Source organism: Eptatretus burgeri, chromosome 16 (genome assembly GCF_056783735.1).
Source record: "Eptatretus burgeri isolate ZD-2024b chromosome 16, Ebu_testis_v1, whole genome shotgun sequence".
Taxonomy (NCBI): domain Eukaryota; kingdom Metazoa; phylum Chordata; class Myxini; order Myxiniformes; family Myxinidae; genus Eptatretus; species Eptatretus burgeri.
Genome location: NC_140976.1, coordinates 37,672,138 through 37,690,950, shown reverse-complemented (window position 1 = coordinate 37,690,950; position 18,813 = coordinate 37,672,138). Strand labels below are relative to the sequence as shown.

The 18,813-nt window shown below is 45.2% G+C and overlaps 1 protein-coding gene across 5 annotated transcripts in view; it reads left to right on the top strand.

Moving 5' to 3' along the window:
• Positions 1-18,813, top strand: part of LOC147010870 (la-related protein 1-like) — a 221,043-nt gene that overhangs the window by 38,081 nt on the left and 164,149 nt on the right. For all 5 annotated transcript variants that reach the window (XR_015052200.1, XM_085858857.1, XM_085858860.1 and 2 more), the window contains 2 exons: positions 16,326-16,562; positions 17,959-18,020. Coding sequence is in view for 4 of the 5 variants with exons in the window: in XM_085858857.1 (XP_085714983.1) it covers positions 16,326-16,562; positions 17,959-18,020 (299 nt within the window). In the remaining variant the exon portion in view is untranslated. The remainder of the gene's footprint in view (positions 1-16,325; positions 16,563-17,958; positions 18,021-18,813) is intronic.

The following is an 18,813-nucleotide window of genomic DNA, read 5'->3' as shown; positions in this document are numbered from 1 at the left end:
ATAGCTTTCCTCCATGATCCTTGTACATATTGTAGACTTCTATTGAATTCCAGATGCGCAACATGTCGTTTTTCATCGATAGGATGGTAGAACTGACAGCTGGCTCAATGTCCTGAGTTTCTCTGCCACTGTGTGCTGCTGCTGCAACAGAACGGGGTGCCATGAAGGACTTTCTGCAGTCATCGTGATAGCTCTCATCAGCAGCATGAAGATCGCTGATTGCGCCCATTAATTGTATCTTGACCTGGCGTCCTTCTTCATCCTGGCGGGACTCGATGACATCCAGAATAGTTTGTTTGAAAGTTGTCCGATCAACACGATCTGCAGTCGTACAAAGGAGAACTCGCTGCCAACGATTAGGATTCTTCTTATGAAAGTCCATGATGCACTTTTCTCCACAAAAAATGCAATGTTCTTTAAAGTCAAATACTGTCGACTTTGAACGGCGGCTTCTTTTGCTTGTTGAAGCGTCTTCCAAACAGACATTACTCATTCGTTTCAAGTGTCTTTCTATGTGTGATCATGATGTGTACGTTGACATAGTCTCTATGGCATTTGAGCTCGACAGATTCGTCTGCCTGTAATCTCTGTTCAAGCTCTTCATGTATATCATCTTGTCTTGCTTTACTTGATCGGATGATACTTCACACTCTGTCTGGACCAACTGCTACCAGAGGTTTTCCAGCTTTAGTTGCATCGTAGGGACTGAAGAAACAGTCTCCCATGGTGATGGAGCCTCAACCTGTAACAATAGAGGTAATTATAAACATCAGCAAACATTTAATTTCTTTGTTCGTATTTAAAAAAATTTCTCAGGAAACAGGTTCCACCCTGTGTACTTTTAAAAATCAATAAAAAACAGTTGCTTTCAGACAGATCATGTTAAATAATAAAAAAAAAACTTGCTTGCAAATAATATCGATCATTCTACTGAATCAGAAGACATTAACTCTTACTTAAAACTCAGTTCTCCATGTTTCTTTCATTACATTACAAGCCTCAACTTACTTGATCAGAAACAGTTCATGCTGTTGATCTTCTGAGGTCAGCCATTTCTTCACAACTGTACTGGGAATAAACGGCTCTGCGCAAGTTATTTTCGAACAGTTTTGTTGTTGTATAACTGCACTGCAAAAACGCCGATAGGCACGGACAAATTCAGGGGGTAGGGTTATGCTAATTTGCATATTAATGAGCTAAATTTCAATGTTATCAAATTGTAAGTGGGTTTATCATGACCAGTGACCCTAAAAACATGGGTTTGGACACCTCAACCAGGCTGTTTGGATGCTTACTTCTGGAGATGTGAAGAAAAATTGTTATTTTGATAATGGCGACTGCTAATTTGCATATTAATGATCGAAATTTAAATGTTATTAAATTTTAAGTGGGTTTATCATGAACAGTGACCCTAAAAACATGGGTGGAGACACCTCAACCAGACTATTTGGATGCTTACTTTTGGAGATATTAAGAAAAATAGTAATTTCGACAATGGCCACCGCTATTTTGCATTTTAATGGGTTTCTACAAAAATGCTCAAGGGTCCCAGAGTGGCATCAATCGGAATATTCATTCAGATGGTCTGGTGATCACAAAAATGCAGAAAAACATTGTGTGGACCCTAATGCACGCTTTGCTGGCCGACACTCGGACTATCTGAGTTGTTGGATCCTAGTGTTACGGTTCTAGGAACTGTATGCATACAACACACAGGTGTCCCAAGTCAGTTATGCCGTTAAGTATATGTGTAGACAGAGCCCCTCCTTGTGTGTAGTGGGAAACCGAAGGGGTGCATTGCAATGTTTTTTTTTTTAGTTAGGGTAATAAATCTTTATATCCAATCCTCCATTGCGATCCACGGTACCCGAGCGCTTGCAGCCTTCGGTTCGCTGGCAACAATGTACCACGCATGGTCCACCTGTTGTCTCTGGAGGTTCGTTTTTCCGAGACAGACTCTCCAATCAGGGCAGACAGTGACGTCAGTTTTGACCAAGGCCCTGCCCCGCTGAGGGAGGACTATAAACCACGACACCATCCTCAGTCTTGAGTTCATTGGGGGTCGTTCGTTCTGTGCTTGGAGGCCGGAGTTTGTTGGAAAACGAAGGGGTTACCGCTGCTTACGGTAACCCCTTCGTTACGAAGGGGCTGCAAAAGTCCTTTGCCTTCAACTGGGTTTATTTTGTTTGAGTGTGTGTCTGAGTGTGTGGTGCCACTCTAATAATATAAGTAGAAACTGTATAAGTCTTTTCGATCATTGTAAATCTTGCCTGTATAATTCCCACGTAAATCTGCTCTGTGTCTGCTTTGTAAGTTGCTGTAAATTGTCACACTACATCTTCTTTCTTTCCCTTACATAACACCCCAATAAACCTGTTTCTGTGCCACATGAATTTCCTCGTTTATTATAAATAAATTATTGCAGAAATGTTCCCAGTTCGTTTTCGTCTTTTCCTTCATTGGTCCAGCATGGTTCGGATCTGAGTTTTAGCTGGGTCTTTGTTCCCATTAATCTGCTCATCCGAGCCGGCACGGCTTTGGCAGTTCCGCTCGACTGCACCCGTACCTGAGTTGGTAGTCGGTAGTTGGAACTCTACCGCCGTTGGTAGAGTGACCCGGTTTGAGCAAGACGTGCTGAGGGCGTGGTTCCCCGGTAGACGCCACCGCGTGGTTAATTAGGTAAATTGGTTCTCGACAAAAAAGACCCTACGCTACGCGGTTGAGGTATTGGCGTCCACGGTCGGTTAAGCGACCCGTCGCCTCACGGAGTTATCCGTGAGCGATGGCCTACAATTCCGGGAGTCTGGTGGGAGACGATGTTACTTATCCCACCTAGTGGTCGTTCTCGCCACCGGACCCCGGCCTGCAACACTAGGTTTTATTCTCCACCAAATTGGATTCTATCAAAACTGTGTGCCATCTTTCTGCAGTAATTGCAGGATGCTGCTTTGGAGCTCCACTGTCTTCAGAGTGATTGTGTAATTGGTTGTCCTATCTCATCTGTTCAGTAACCTCTGGTTCCCAGCTACACAAGACATTGGTCAATGGCAATGACTTCATCGTATGTATATATATATATATATATATATATATATATATATATATATATATATATATATATATATATATATATATATATATATATATATATATATATATATATATATAAAGCTCTTTCTAACTCAGGGCTCGGCAACCCAAATAATAAGAGGAACCTTTTTTGTTTTTTTCAAATTAGCTCACAAACAAAAAAAAAGTTTAAGGACCACAATGCATGTAATCCCTATTTCATTCCTCATCCCAAAGATGCATTTTCCTCTTTTTTTTTTTTTTTAAATATATTTTTATTATCTTGCCAAAACGAAGTTTTTGCAAGATATGTTAGTCAGCTTGTATTTTTTTTTGCTTGTTTGTTTGTTTGTTTGTCTGTAATCATGTATAAAAAATTCTGCAGAGCACAGTTATCATTGGAAATTTTTGTAACTTCGCATATCAGAGGCCTATAGAGGTCCCTTTCAGTGCACAAAATTTTGAAGGTCAAGGTCAAAGGTCAAGGTCACTTTGTCGCAAATCAGGGGAGTCGACGAAACCCTTATTTTTGAGTAATTTTGATCGGATAGTCTTCAAACTTCATGGGAATATAGTTCATGGTCTGGCGCTCAGCTGATTAATTTTTGGTGGCGATTGGCCTTGACCTTCATGTTTTTTTTTTTTTTGTTTTTTGTTTTGGTCTGTAATCACGTATAAATCACTCTGCAGAGCAGTTATCATTGGAAATTTTTGTAACTTCGCATATCAGAGGCCTATAGATGTCCCTTTCAGTGCATAAAATTTTGAAGGTCAAGGTCAAAGGTCAAGGTCACTTTGTCGCACATCAGTGGAGTCGACGAAACCCTTATTTTTTGAGTAATTTTGTTCGGATAGTCTTCAAACTTCATGGGAATATAGATCATGGTCTGGCGCTCAGCTGATTAATTTTTGGTGGCGATTGGCCTTGACCTTCATGGTTAGCGCCGAAGGTCAAACATATTTGACCCCAAGGTCAAATTTTCAAGTTTTAGGAACCATATCGTGTTGTACCTCAAATTGAACACCTCGATGAGTGCTTTCTAGATATGTCAAGCTTGAGACATTATGATGTCATTTGGTGATGTTATGAGGCAAAAGCATATTTTTCATGGTTACTCTAGAACAATTCTCATCGGAATCTCTCGTAGGCAGATATTCCTCAAGGAGTCGCTCCTCGTGGATAGCAGCTCTGTTCACCTCCGTGTGACCTTAAAGAAGTCACACGTGGTCACCTTTTGGCAAGATACGGGTCACCCTGCGGGTGACATTGGTTTATTTATTTATTTATTTTTAAAGCCATTTCATATCCTTTCAAACCTTCATGATGCCATTTTTACTTCACATCTAATTCCAATTTTGATTACTTTATTAAAATGTGAGTTGACCTCGATCGTATTACTGACGAATATCACAAACTTCTGTTTCCTGAAAATAGTTTTAAAAACTTTGTAGCACAACCATCTCAAAACATGGATACTGTATCCATATCCCACAATGCAGTGCAGATATAGAAGGTGTTTAGTGATGTTCAGCAATTTGTGCGCACACATGGCCACACTTATTGTTGTGTGTAAGCCATATTGGAGTAGGAGTGGAGGACAAATGAACATCCATTCACAATTGGTGAAGTTCCTGTGAAAGGAAGCCTGAATGAAGTCCTTTGAGCGAGTTGGGGAGCCAGCTGTGTGCGATTCTCTGCTCAAATGGGAAAGAATGATGTGGAAATGGCGTGATGTGTGCATGGTGTTGGCGGGAAATTTTTCGCGTCTCGGATGTAGAAAGGATGTACTTTTAAAGCTACCATTTGCAAATCATATCTATCCACAATTAATAGGAGAGAAGCTATCTCGAGTTCCCACCAGACTCCCCGGAATTGCAGGCCGTCGCACATAGATAATTCGGTGACTCGGGGTCGCTAACCAACCGTGAACGCCAATAACTCAACCACGTGGCATAGGGTCCTCCGTCTATAGGTTAACTGGGTTACCTAATTAATCACGTGACATAATTACCGGGGGACATGCCCTCGGTACGCCTTGTCTGAACCGGATCACCTTTCCGGATCAGATGAAGCCGAGCGACAGCCAAGGATGTACTGGCTAAAAGAAACGGATCGTTGGGAAGAAAGTCACGGCTCGGCGAGGATATAGACCATGCTGGATCAATGAAAGAAAAGACAAAAATGAGCTGGGAACATTTCTACTAATGATTTATTAAGAGGCAGGTGAGGAAATATGTGGCACAGTGAATGTAGTTTATTGTTGTGTGTAAGTAGAGATAGGAAGAAAAGTGTGGTGTGGCAATCATACAAGCAACTCACAAAAGCAGACACAGAGCAGAGTTATCCAGATATAATTCTTCTCCACTCTTAACTTGAGTGAGGACAGGTGCCATGACACACACACACACACACACACACACACACACGAAGAAGAGTTAATGAGAATAAAGAGGAGAGGAGATGAGGCGAATGGTCTCTCAATACCTTGCCCGATTGACCGACCACGCCAGCAGAACGTTTTGGGGGGATGGGCAATACCTCTCTGCTGGGCAATACCTCTCTGACAGCTGGCGCTTCATGGCACTTCGTGCAGCGAAGCATCGATCCAGAGAATGGGGCGCGACCGACAGGCATGAAGGAGGGACTTTGGGTGGAGTCAGCAGCAAGCTGGTGAAGGAAGGGTGGGCGGAGTCAGCGACGAGCTGGTGAAGGAAGGGTGGGCGGAGTCAGCAGCGAGCTTGTGAAGGAAGGGTGGGTGGAGTCAGCGGTGAGCTGGTGAAAGAAGGGTGGGCGGAGTCAGCGGCGAGCTGGTGAAGGAAGGAAATATAACCATTAGATTCAGAAATGGGATGAAAAGAGTGAGCCTCATGCGTACTGTAAGTTGTTAGCATTTGGTGTTTTCCTTCTGTTTCCTCGGCACGGCATTCCTGCAGCGGCGCCATCATGTTGGTTATGCTTCTGGTCGCCTGAATAGTGGGTGGGGGTTGTCGCTGTGCCTTTGGTGTTTTGTTCCTATTTCTTCTGCGAGGACGCATTCTTACGGGAAGGGCGTGGCCACGGCTGTTGCAGGTCGCCACGGCTTAGATTTACCTCAGAAATAGAGAAAAAAAGTAGGAATAAAGTTAGAGATATAATCAGACCGAACGATGAGATTCACACAATGCACTTGTCCTGTTTGTCCCACTCGACAAGAAGGAAGGGTCTATCTGACGTACATTAATGAAATAATTGTCTGGGGACCACTATGTTGGATGCCATTGCCATGGAGGGATGCGGTTTCCAGAACCGCAACAATACATTAAATGAGAACTGCACTCTGTGGAGAGCATACTTTCACCAGTCTGAATAGTTTATATTTTGTATCCCACTGATAGGCCGGATCCGATCACCTGAACCAAAATCCAATTGGTTTGTTCTTGTCATCCAACCAACGCATTCACTAAGTTTTGTCATAATCCATCCATAACTTTTTGACACATTGTGCTATGCAGTGAAACCCAAACGTTCGACGATTCGACATTCGCGGACTCCGAGTATTCGCTGTTCATAAAATGTAAACCTGCTTCGACATTCGCGGCTCTGTGCTTCACATATTCATGGTTTGTGCGGACGTAAAAACAATCTCCCACCAGCCACACATAAAACAGTTCTAAAACCATCTTCCACTCACCATGCAGAACCACCTCCAGCCATGCATAAACCATCTCCCAAAAGCCACACGCATAAAACAGTTCAAAAGCCATCTCTCACCAACCACGCATAAAGCATCTGTACGGGCACTTAAACCATCCCCCACCATCAATGGTCACACTTCCCCACACCTCCTCCATCTCCCCACAACCCTTGCACGACTACTTATGTGCAGCATGTCCTGGGTCTCATTCTTTCTTCTCGTTCCACTGCCTTGACTTTCTGGGGTTTCTTGCGCTCATGGACTTTTTGCGCACATTGTATGATCATGGGTCCAAACATGTTTGAGTCATATAGGAGATGTCTGCTCCCAAGAGGCAGAAAAAAAGTCATGAGCTTGAGCCAAAAAGTGGAGCTGTTTGACCGACTATCAAGGGGGGGTTAGATTATGGCCTCTGTGTGCAGGCGCAATGGCGTGAATAAATCGACTGTGCATTACATAAAGAACCAGAGTTGGCGTCAAAGCCACCCAATGCTCGCCTGTTTATACATTTATCGTTTTTAAAAGACTAGTCTAATAATATTTTTTATAAAGCATTGCAGTGAAGTCTGATCCAAATAATTTTAAAGCAATATATGTATTTGTATATTGTAATCAGTAAAAAATAGTGTGGTAGATAAAAACATTAGAAAGGAAATAACTTGCACCAAAAACTTTAACATTTTCACACTCACGCTCACGCCGGAGGTATCGCTATAGCTCTCTGTTCTTCAAACAGGCGAGCTAAAAATGAGAAGGCGATTCGCTTGAGTGTCGTGGCTAGCGCAGTACCCACCATTAAAGTGGTTACCCAGGTCAGGGACGTTCACGTCGAAGCAATGGAAAAGGCATTAAATATATGGGGAGAGTACTGATGCCCATAAAAACGTGCCTTTAAGCGAACCTCTGATTCATGAAAAGGCAAAGCACATGTATAATCATCTGGCTGGCGTGTTGGTGCTGCAAACACGAGTGATGCGGGAACAAGTGGCCTCAGTCCCTTCCAAGCGAGCAGGGGAAGGTATGACTGCTTCAAGAAGCAGCATGGACTCCACAATGTAAAGCTCACAAGCAAGCATGCCTCATTGGACCATGAGGCAGCTGAAGCTTTCCCTGTTGAACTCGCACAGCTCATCGATGAGAAGGGTTATGTACTGGAGCAAATATTCAATGCAGACGAGACAGGCCTGTTCTTGAAGAAAATGGCCACGAGAACTTTCATCTCAAAACGAGAGAGGATATCATCGGGAGAGTTCAAGGCTGCTAAGGACTGGATATCTCTTCTCCTCTGCACCAACGCCAAAAAGGACTACATGATTAAGCCAATGATGCTGTATCATTCCCTAAACCCGTGTGTTCTCAAGGACTAAAGCAAGAAAACACTGCCCATATTTTGGAAGGCCAACAGAAAGGCATGGGTAACAGCTGCCATCTTTATAGATTGATTCCACAACTGTTTTATCCCTCAAGTGGAGAGGTACCTGACAGTAAAGAACCTCTCCTCCAAGGTCCTCCTGCTGATAGACAACACTCCTGGCCACCCCGAGGTGCTGAAGGTGGCCCATCTCAATGTCGAGGTCATCTCCCTGATCCATCCACTCGACCAAGGGGAATTTCAATGTTTAAAACATGCTACACCCGCCGCACCTTCCGTTGCATCTTGGATGCTATGGAGTCCGACCCCGAATTTAACTTTGGGAAATGTTGGAAGGACTTCAAAATAGTGCACTGCATTAGCACCATCACAGACTAGACGAAGTCAAAGCCTCCACCATCAACACTTGCTTGCAAAATATATGTCCGCAGGCAGTCAACGACTTCAGAGGCATTCCTGACGCCACGGAAGAGCGGGCGACACCTTTACAATATGTACTTCAATCCAGACACCCGAAGAAAGACACAATATGTTGGGTGGAGGGGTAACAAAGGTAGAATGTGAGAAGAGAAAGAATGGGGACTTTTGTTACGCCCTGACACATGCACCTTCAGTGAGCTCAGTTGTGGCAACTGGCCCATTGCTCGGTGGTTCGGGTTCGCCCCTCACGGTCCCACTCCCCTTGTCTTGGCAGCACCCCCTTCGTATGGGGGAACTGTGGGAGTCCCGTTCACACCACGCAATGACCTACGTGGCTCTGGGAATGCTTGTTCCATCAAGCGTTTCAGAGGCAGTCTGTTTCAGAGGCAGTCCATTAAGCGTTTCAGAGGCAGTCTGGCCCTGGCCTTGATGCTGAAAATGCGTGCTGGGTCTGTATATGTCAGTAAAGCTGCAGAGAAGATTGAGAGAAAAAGAAATAAAGCAGAAGCAAGGCGTTGCGGTCTGTGAAAAAGAGAACACGTGTGGAGATGTATAATAATTTTATAAAAGAGCGAAGTGGAAGGAAAGTCGAAGTGAGAAAAAGTGCGAACTCTGTCAAGTTTGATGGACTCGGGCGAAAGATAGGAAAGGACGCAAGGCGACAGAGGACAGACATCAAGCAGACCTCCGACAGATTCGCTGGCTGGTAGATTCCGAATCGCTTGCGCGTTCTCCTTTTATTTCTCTCCTCCCCACCCCCCTCCCTCTGTTTGTCACTGAGTGTACTCCTTCTCGCTGTTCACATATGATTAGCCCAGCTGCGTCACATCAGTGTCACAGTTGGGAGGGGCAAGGGGGAAGAAGCTTCGAGGGATTGTGAAAAAAGTTATTCGCCTGTCCTCACCTCTCTGAGATCTGCGCCCGTTGCCTCGTCAGTCACCTTCCTCTCGCTGGATAGAAGGCATGTATTTGATGCGAAAGGACTGCGAAATGCGAAAGGATTGAGACTATTGAATTCAAAAGGATTTAGACGATTGAATGCAAAAGGATTGAGTGTGTTTGTGGGGTGAGATGTAAAGGATTGAAAAGATAGAGAGGGTGGAAAGGAACAGAATCTTCTTCTTCTTCTTTCGGCTGTTCCCGTGAGGGGTCGCCACAGCGGATCAACTGTCTCCATTTCGCTCTATCCTCCACATCTTCCATTGACACTCCAACCACCCGCATGTCCGCCCTCACCGCGTCCATGAACCTCTTCTTTGGCCTTCCTCTTCTCCTCCTGCCTGGTGGCTCCATCTTCAGCATCCTTCTCCCAATATACTCCGCTTCCCTCCTGTGCACATGTCCAAACCATCTCAATCTCGCCTCTCTCACTTTATCTCCATACCGTCCGACCTGCACTGTCCCTCTAATATACTCATTCCTTATCCTGTCCATCCTCATCACTCCCAACGAGAATCGCAGCATCTTTAACTCTGCCACCTCCAGCTCCCCTTCCTGTCTTTTTTGTTGGCGCCACCGCCTCCAAACCATACAACATAGCTGGTCTCACTACCGTCTTGTATACTTTCCCCTTAACTCTTGCAGCTAGCCTTCTGTCACAAATCACTCCTGCAACTCTTCTCCACCCACTCCATCCTGCCTGCACTCTCTTTTTCACTTCTCTCCCACATTCTCCATTACTTTGGACAGTTGATCCCAAGTATTTAAACCCATCCACCTTCCCCACCTCAACTCCTTGCAACCGCACCATACCACCACCCTCCCTCTCATTTACGCACATGTACTCCGTTTTACTCCTACTGACTATCATTCCTCTTCTCTCCAGTGCGTACCTCCACCTCTTGAGGCTCACCTCAACCTGTTCCCTACTATCCCTAGAGATCATGATGTCATCCGCGAACATCATAGTCCATGGAGACTCCAGTCTGATCTCGTCCGTCAACCTGTCCATCACCATTGCAAACAGGAAAGGGCTCAGAGTCTATCCTTGGTGCAATCCCACTTTTACCTTAAACCGGTCCGTCATTCCTACCGCATACCTCACCACTGTCACACTGTCCTCATACATATCCTGCACGATCCTCACATACTTCTCCATCACTCCCGACTTCCTCATACAATGCCACAACTCCTCTCTTGGCACCCTATCATAAACTTTCTCTAAATCCACAAACACACAATGTAACTCCTTCTGGCCTTCCCCACACTTGCCCATCAACATTCTCAAAGCAAACATCGCATCAGTGGTGCTCTTTCCTGGCATAAACCCATATTGCTGCTCACAAATCGTCACCTCTCTTCTCAACCAAGCTTCCACTACTCTTTCCCACAACTTCATGGTGTGGCTTAACAACTTTATCCCTCTGTAATTTCCACAGCTCTGCACATCACCCTTGTTCTTGAAAATCGGAACCAGTACACTTAATCTCCACTCCTCCGGCATCCTCTCACTTTCCAAGATTTTATTAAACAATCTGGTTAACAACCCCACTGCCATCTCTCCGAAGCACTTCCATGCCTCCACTGGTATATCATCTGGGCCAACCACCTTTCCACTTTTCATTCTCTTTGTCTGTGTGTGTCTCTCTCTCTCTCTCTCTCTCTCTCTCTCTCTCTCTCTCTCTCTCTCTCTCTCTCTCTCTCTCTCTCTCTCTCTCTCTCTCTCTCTCTCTCTCTCTCTCTCTCTCTCTCTCTCTCTCTCTCTCTCTCTCTCTCTCTCTCTCTCTCTCTCTCTCTCTCTCTCTCTCTCTCTCTCTCTCTCTCTCTCTCTCTCTCTCTCTCTCTCTCTCTCTCTCTCTCTCTCTCTCTCTCTCTCTCTCTCTCTCTCTCTCTCTCTCTCTCTCTCTCTCTCTCTCTCTCTCTCTCTCTCTCTCTCTCTCTCTCTCTCTCTCTCTCTCTCTCTCTCTCTCTCTCTCTCTCTCTCTCTCTCTCTCTCTCTCTCTCTCTCTCTCTCTCTCTCTCTCTCTCTCTCTCTCTCTCTCTCTCTCTCTCTCTCTCTCTCTCTCTCTCTCTCTCTCTCTCTCTCTCTCTCTCTCTCTCTCTCTCTCTCTCTCTCTCTCTCTCTCTCTCTCTCTCTCTCTCTCTCTCTCTCTCTCTCTCTCTCTCTCTCTCTCTCTCTCTCTCTCTCGTCAGCACATTCCCATTTGCATCCTTTATCACCCTAACCTGCAGCACATCCTTCCCAGCTCGGTCCCTCTGTCTTGCCAATCGGTATAAATCCTTTTCCACTTCTTTTGTATCCAACTTCTCATACAGCTCGTCATATGCCTTTTTCTAAGTCTTTGCCACCTCTCTCTTTGCCTTTCGCCACCACTCCTTGTACTCCTACCTACTTTCTTCATATCTCTGACTATCCCACTTCTTTTTCGCCAACCCCTTCTTCCTTATACTTTCCTGTACTTCCTCGTTCCACCACCAAGTCTGCTTATCTTCCTTCCTCTGTCCAGATGTCACACCAAGTACCTTCCAAGCTATCTCCCTCACCACCTCTACTGTAGTTTCTCAATCATCCCACCCATCTTTACCACCTTCCAAAACCTGTCTCGCCTCCTCCCTAAATTCCACGCAACAGTCTTCCTCCTTCAGCTTCCACCATCTGGTCCTTGGTTAAGCCCTCATTCTATTCCTCAACCTCACCTCCAAAATCATCCGACAGACCACCAATCGATGCTGTCGAGCTACACTCTCCGCTGCCACCACCTTACAGTCTCTAATCTCTTTCAGGTTGCATCTCCTGCTTAAGATGTAATCCACCTGTGTGCACTTTCCTCCAATCTTGTGTCACCCTGTGTTCTTCCTTCTTCTTGAAATACATATTTACCACTGCCATTTCCTTTCTTTTTGAAAACTCTACCACCATTTGCCCTTCCACATTTCTCTTGTTGAGACCGTACCTACCCATCACCTCCTCATCCTCTTTATTCCCTTCCCCAACATGCCCATTGAAATCTGCTCCAATCACCACTCTTTCATCCTTGGATACACTCTCCACCACTTCATCTAACTCACTCCAGAAATCTTCTTTATATTCCATCTCACACCCCATATGTGGGGCATATGCACTGATGACATTCTCATCACTCCTTCAATTTCCAACTTCACACTCATCACTCGGTCAGACACTCTCCTCACTTCCAATACCCTCGACATAATCTTCCTTCAGGATTACCCCGACACCATTTCTCCTCCCATCCACACAATGGTAGAACAGTTTGAAACAACCTCCAATGCTCCAAGCCTTACTCCCCTTCCACTTGGTCTCTTGTACACACAGTATGTCCACCTTTCTTCTCTCCATCATATCAGCCAACTCTCGCCCTTTGCCAGTCATCGTCCCAACATTCACAGTTCCAACTCTCACCTCCACACTTCTACCCATCCCCCTCTCTCACTGCCTCCGGACTCGCCTTCCCCGTCTCCTTCTCCTCTTTCGCCCAGCAGTAGCACAATTTCCACTGGTACCCTGCTGATCACCGGTACCGGTGGCGGTCGTTGGTAACCCGGGCCTCGACCGATCCGGTATGGAAATTAGTTTTGTTGTCCGCATAATGATTTGGCATTGGTTTTTTTTTACGCCGGATGCCCTTCCTGACGCAACCCTGGTCGCCTCTTACGACACACAGGGATGTGGTACACCTATTCTAACCGGGGCATACACCGGGCCCAGTATACTGGTACTCATTTCGCCGACCTCGGAAGGATGACAGGATGAGTTAACCCCCTGGTGTTATACGACTTGGTATATATATACACATATGTACACATATTCATACATGTATACATGCACATACATACATATATATTGTTGCGAATTCGCAGCCGCCGGCGTGCGAACGGCCACGTGACTCGAATCGCGGCACATCGCCCACCGGACGGACAATTCTGTCGTGACCCTCTCGGACTAACGCCGGGAGCTAGTCACGGGTGGGCCTTTCGGCCTCACCACGATCGTGCCAATCAGCCACCCGCGTGGGATAGGGTTGTTCGCCAAACTCGACCTACCTAAGTACCCACGCGGAGGGTAGACTGGGCGATCGCACCTCGTCGCAGGTCGACTCCGGACACGGGCCGCTTAAGCGATCCGTTCCGTACTATCGGGATAACCGAGCGGTGTTATCGTCGGCCTCGACGGTTCCGATTATCGGGCGTATTAAGCCCACTACCAACTCTTTACGTGAAGCAAGATGGAGATTCAATTAAAGAAAAGATGAAGCGAAACGGGAAAACAGTTCAACATGATGCACATTTATTCCGCGGCACACGGAAAGCACACATATACAATTAAAACAATTATGCACAAAAAGCAAATATAACAAAAGAAACAATGACTCAGAGATACTACCGAATAAGACTGACACACGGCAACACTTAACAGTTTTACTTCACCAGACTGGCGCCACACACACACACATTTACACAGAAACAAAAGAAAAGGCCACCCTCAAAGACAAGGGGGCAGATGGGGCCTGTGGGCCAATATTTGCGCGGGACCTGAAAGAGTGGTCAGGTCCGCGAGACCGGGTGGATCCTACCCGTGTCTTTGTGATGAGCCGCAAATGTGGCGGTGCGGCGGTGCCCCGACTTCGTGCTCCTTCGCGGGTTTCGTTGGCACTGCTTGGAGTCGGGTGGGAACGGGGCCCCTTTTCGCACTATCTCAGCGCGGGGGAAAAAGGGGGGGGGGAATTGTTGATGCTCTGGGGAAAGAGTATAGCTGGCTTGCTTGGGTCCCGTGACGAGCGATTCCACCGCGACCTCGTCGCCGACCGCCGTCTTCCTTGCCTCGGACCCAAACTCCTCGGTCTCTTCCCCCAATTCTCCTCAGCCGACTGCCGAAAACCACCGGGACGCCCTCGCCTCCCGACTCCACTCCGCGCTCTAAACTGACTCTGCCCAAAACTCTCTCCGCTCTTCTGCCACTCTCCGCTCTTCCAAGGCCGACTCTGCCCAAACCGACTCTGACTCTAGATTCACCCCGCGCTCGGCACTTTATAGGCCGGCAGGAGAACCCATATGCAAATTTCTGGATCAGAGCGAGCTCGGGGGTGGAGCCACGCTCGCCCATTGGACGGAGAAAAAGGGGCGTGAATCTCCCCTGATCCTAGAATTTGCATATCTTGATTCCACACAGACGCGCCTGGAGGCCGGGGCCAAACCGCCCCGCGCTTGCTGATTGGACGGATCAGAAGGGGGCGTGTAGCATTCCTGATCTGAATTCTCCTCTGAAAGGCCGCATTTTGCACTCGCGGCTCGGCGCGTGTCTTGTACGAGCCCAGGACAACCCGACGCTCGGTGCTCACAGGTGGTGTGGGAATGGCCGCAGAAGGAGAGAGGTGAAGGCGGTGGAGGGTTTATGGTGGTGGTTTATGGCCATGGCGCCGTTTGGAATGGCGGTGATGCGATGTTTGCGGGAGCGAGTTGTGAAGGTAAAGATCGTGGCTGTTGGCGTTGTTGTTGTTGTGAAGTGGCGTTGTGGTTGGTGGTTGTTGTGTGATTGTTGGAGCGTGGTTGGTTCAAAATAAAGATAGAACATAAAAACGGCTATCTCAAAGCGTCGCAGCCCGAATGAATCATTTATTCCCTCTAAACAACGGGTTTGGGGCTAACTACACATGTACTTACAGAGATATCTCACCTCAGGGACCTGAATGGTGGTTTGCGAATTTCCACAACCGCAACAATATTAATTCGGTGGCCCAACGGGGCTTTAACTCAGGACCTTTTGGGTCCCAAGCCGCTGCCCTAACCACTGCGCCAACACCAGACTTTGGAAAGGAACAGAATGTTGTATTAAATTGAACACCTCTCAATACCAGTGATAAACACACTCAAGTTAGGGTGAGGGTGTTGCCTTTACCCTTCAAAGGTAAGGGGCAGCACTGCCAATGTTATCACACATTTTCAGTACAAATTTCAAAGAACTATCTGAAAACTGCAAGTCACAAAATAAACATGTGAATGGCATAGTTACTGCAATCACATAATCTCTGCAGTGGTGCATGAGCTCATTCACATGAAATAAACTTAATTGGTAAACTCGATTGTAATATGCCATAAAATTACCGAACGTTCAACTTGCTTGCAATGCCCTCATTCTATCTTTATCATTTTGCAGCGGTTTAGAAGGTTAACCAAAGAAACCACAGAGCTCTACAGCAATGCAGAAGAGCTTCCAAAATGATCCTTGCAGAAATTTGTTATATACACTGCCTGCAATTGATATTTTTTTCAAAATTATTGGATTCTCCTGCCATGAGACCAATCACAAGTCTTGCTGCTCTCACATTGCATACAATTCAGTGACATCTATTTTATACTGCTTCTCCTCTGGTTTAGTTCTCTTTGCTCTCTCAACCCTCCATCCCTCCCAAACAACTCCAAGATGCACACGTTGTTCCAGTAACTCCATCCTGGTTACACTTCCAAAGTTGAGGCGACTCTCAATTCTTCAGAATGTGTCTCCACAGCATTAACAACATGGGGCAAAGCAAAATGTCTATCAACTTGTGATTTTTTTCTCATTCTGCATGAACATTCCACATAAACTTGTAACTGCATTGGACAGAGCAGTAGATAAAGCATTTGCAGGAGTTAATAAAATATTCTGATGGTTGTGGGCCTTTAAGAGGACACCGTGTACCTTCTTCTCAGGCAGGTCAAAGCACATACACATAAAGTAGTCAATTACGTCTTGGTATTCTATTTGGTGATTAAGTTAGATTATATACATGGGATAAACATGTGTTGCATGCGTGAGTTAACAAAAGTGGTGTTGTTTTCTACATTGTTTGCAGTTGTTTCTGCCATGGCAGCTAAAGTCGCTACTTTGACAGAGACAGACGGCCTAACTGTTAAAGATTGTGGGACCAGTGAAGCTCCATCAAGGGTTTCCCCAAGCCCGAAGTCACCTTCGAAAGAGACAGATCCCAGCTGTGGTGTCCAACGGGTCATTTCTGCCCCTCCACCTCCGGTGAATCCTTGGAGCCGAATCCAGTTAAAAACAGCAAGTCACGAGGATAAAGAAGAACATGGTCAGTTCTACATTGACTTTGATTATACCCGTTACCTTGGCTTGGGGTGACGTTGATGTTGAACGGCGTCAAACGTTCAATTGCATTTTACTTTTCTGTTTGAAACTTTATTTACAAGAGATACAAGAAAAGCTCCCTCCACCCTTGTTTTTACCATTTCTGCCTTTCCCCTCTTAAAAGACTTTAAATTTCAGAACATTGTTTTCACTGCTATAATGCAATTTCATGTTGCTTATTACCTCGGCCACCGAAGGTGAAAGAGGTTATGTTTTCACCCCTTTCCATCTGTTTGTTACTTGCAAAATCAAAGATTTTTCAAGGCTATTGGGCAGTCGATTTTGTTATTCTGTCTGTTTATCACCTTCAGGTCACAATTCTAAGCCGATAGTCACGAAACTTTACCAAGTCGTGGAGGTCGTCTCAACTGAGAAGCCTATTTATTTTGAGATCAGATTTCTAAAATTATTTTTCATCCGATTGACTTGAAATTTGAACAAAATTTGCATATTGTCACTGAATTGGGAAACCAACTATTTTTGAGGTTAAAAGGTCAAACGTCAACTCAAGGTCAAACTTCTGAAAAATCGTCAGTTTACATCCTATGAACTTGAATGCTGAATAGGATTTGCAGAGTGCATCACTGAATTTGGAAACCAACTATTTGAGGTCAAATGGTGAAAGGTCAACTCAAGGTGAAACTTCTAAAATCATCAATTTCAATCTGAAAAATCATCAATTTTCATCCGATTGATGACGATACAGCCAAAAACGATGAAATATTTCTTGTGATATTTCAAAAATGTATTGGGCCCGATATGTTCTCGTGGATGAGGCATTATGTGGCGGAGGTATGCGCTCCACCGAGTGCCCTTCGGGTTATGTTTGAGACTAATTTAGCTCCAACTAGAAGGGCACTCGGTGGAGCGCATATCTCCGCCACAATGCCTGATCCACGAGAACATATTGGGCCCAATACATTTTTGAAATATTATGCTTTACAGTACAATATTGTTTTTGGCCCCATCTCTCAATGGTGAAGAATCACTTAAAAAAAAAAAATTCTCGTATCCAGATCCGGATTTGGATATTCACCAAAATCGAATAAATTTGCCCTTGCGACACACCTAACCTGTCCACAAAGTTTCATCCGAATCCATCCACAACGGTTTTGAGATGTCCTGCACACAAACGGACAACAGAAAGACAAACAGACAGAAAGGGGTGAAAGCATAACCTCCTTCACCTTCGGTGGCGGAGGTAATAATACCCCAAATTCTTTATTGTTATCTGCTCTTCCTTTATCAAAATCAATCTTGTACTATTCATAATGAGGTTCTTCGGTACAGCCTTTAACAAAGCCAATTGACATTGCATACAAGCTGTTACTTTTCTACAGATTCTCCTTCTTCAACCAAGGTTATCAAAGGTGTGAAAATGAAAGAGAAGAAAACTGTGAAGGTAAAGCTAGCTGTTTAGAGAACATGCAGCTTTAATCTATGAATTTGGACTTGATACATTGAGCTACCTGTTGTCATATCGACACTCACGTGCTTGAACTCTGCCAAGGCTTGATTTATGATGACCTTAAAGCACCATCTTGCCTTTATGTGATATCACTCACTGGCTGAAAGGAGATAATTCAGCCCATCAGTGAGGTATTTAGTGTTTGCTTCTGTTTACTTGCCTCCAAGTTAAAAATCATCAAAACTTAGTAAAGAGGCTGAAAAACAGGTAACAATCAATTACAATTGTACAGGCATCTAAAATGTTTCTCTAATTTTGTGTATTCAACAATAAAGTGTAACTTTTGTCATATTTTTGTCGAATAAGGCCTCGAGTATGGAAAAATGTCCACCCACCTCCCCTTCCCCCCTTCCACTACTTTGATGTTTCCCCTTTTAAATTTTTATAATTACCTTCGCCACTGAAGGTGAAGGAGGTTGTTTTCACCCCTTTCCGTCTGTCTGTGTCCAGGATATCTTAAGTTGTGGACGGATCTGGATGAAATTTTGTGGACAGGTTCGGTGTGTGACAAGGACCAACTGATTAGATTTTGGTGAAGATCCGGATCCGGATCCGGATCCGACTACTAGAATTTTTTAAAAGTGATTCTTCACCATTGAGAGATCGGGCCAAAAACGATAGATAGCATGATACGTCAAAAATGTAATGGGCCTGTTATGTTCTTGTGGATCAGGAATTGCGTGGAGGAGGTATGCGCTCTCCCGAATGCCCTTCTAGTTCAGAAGTG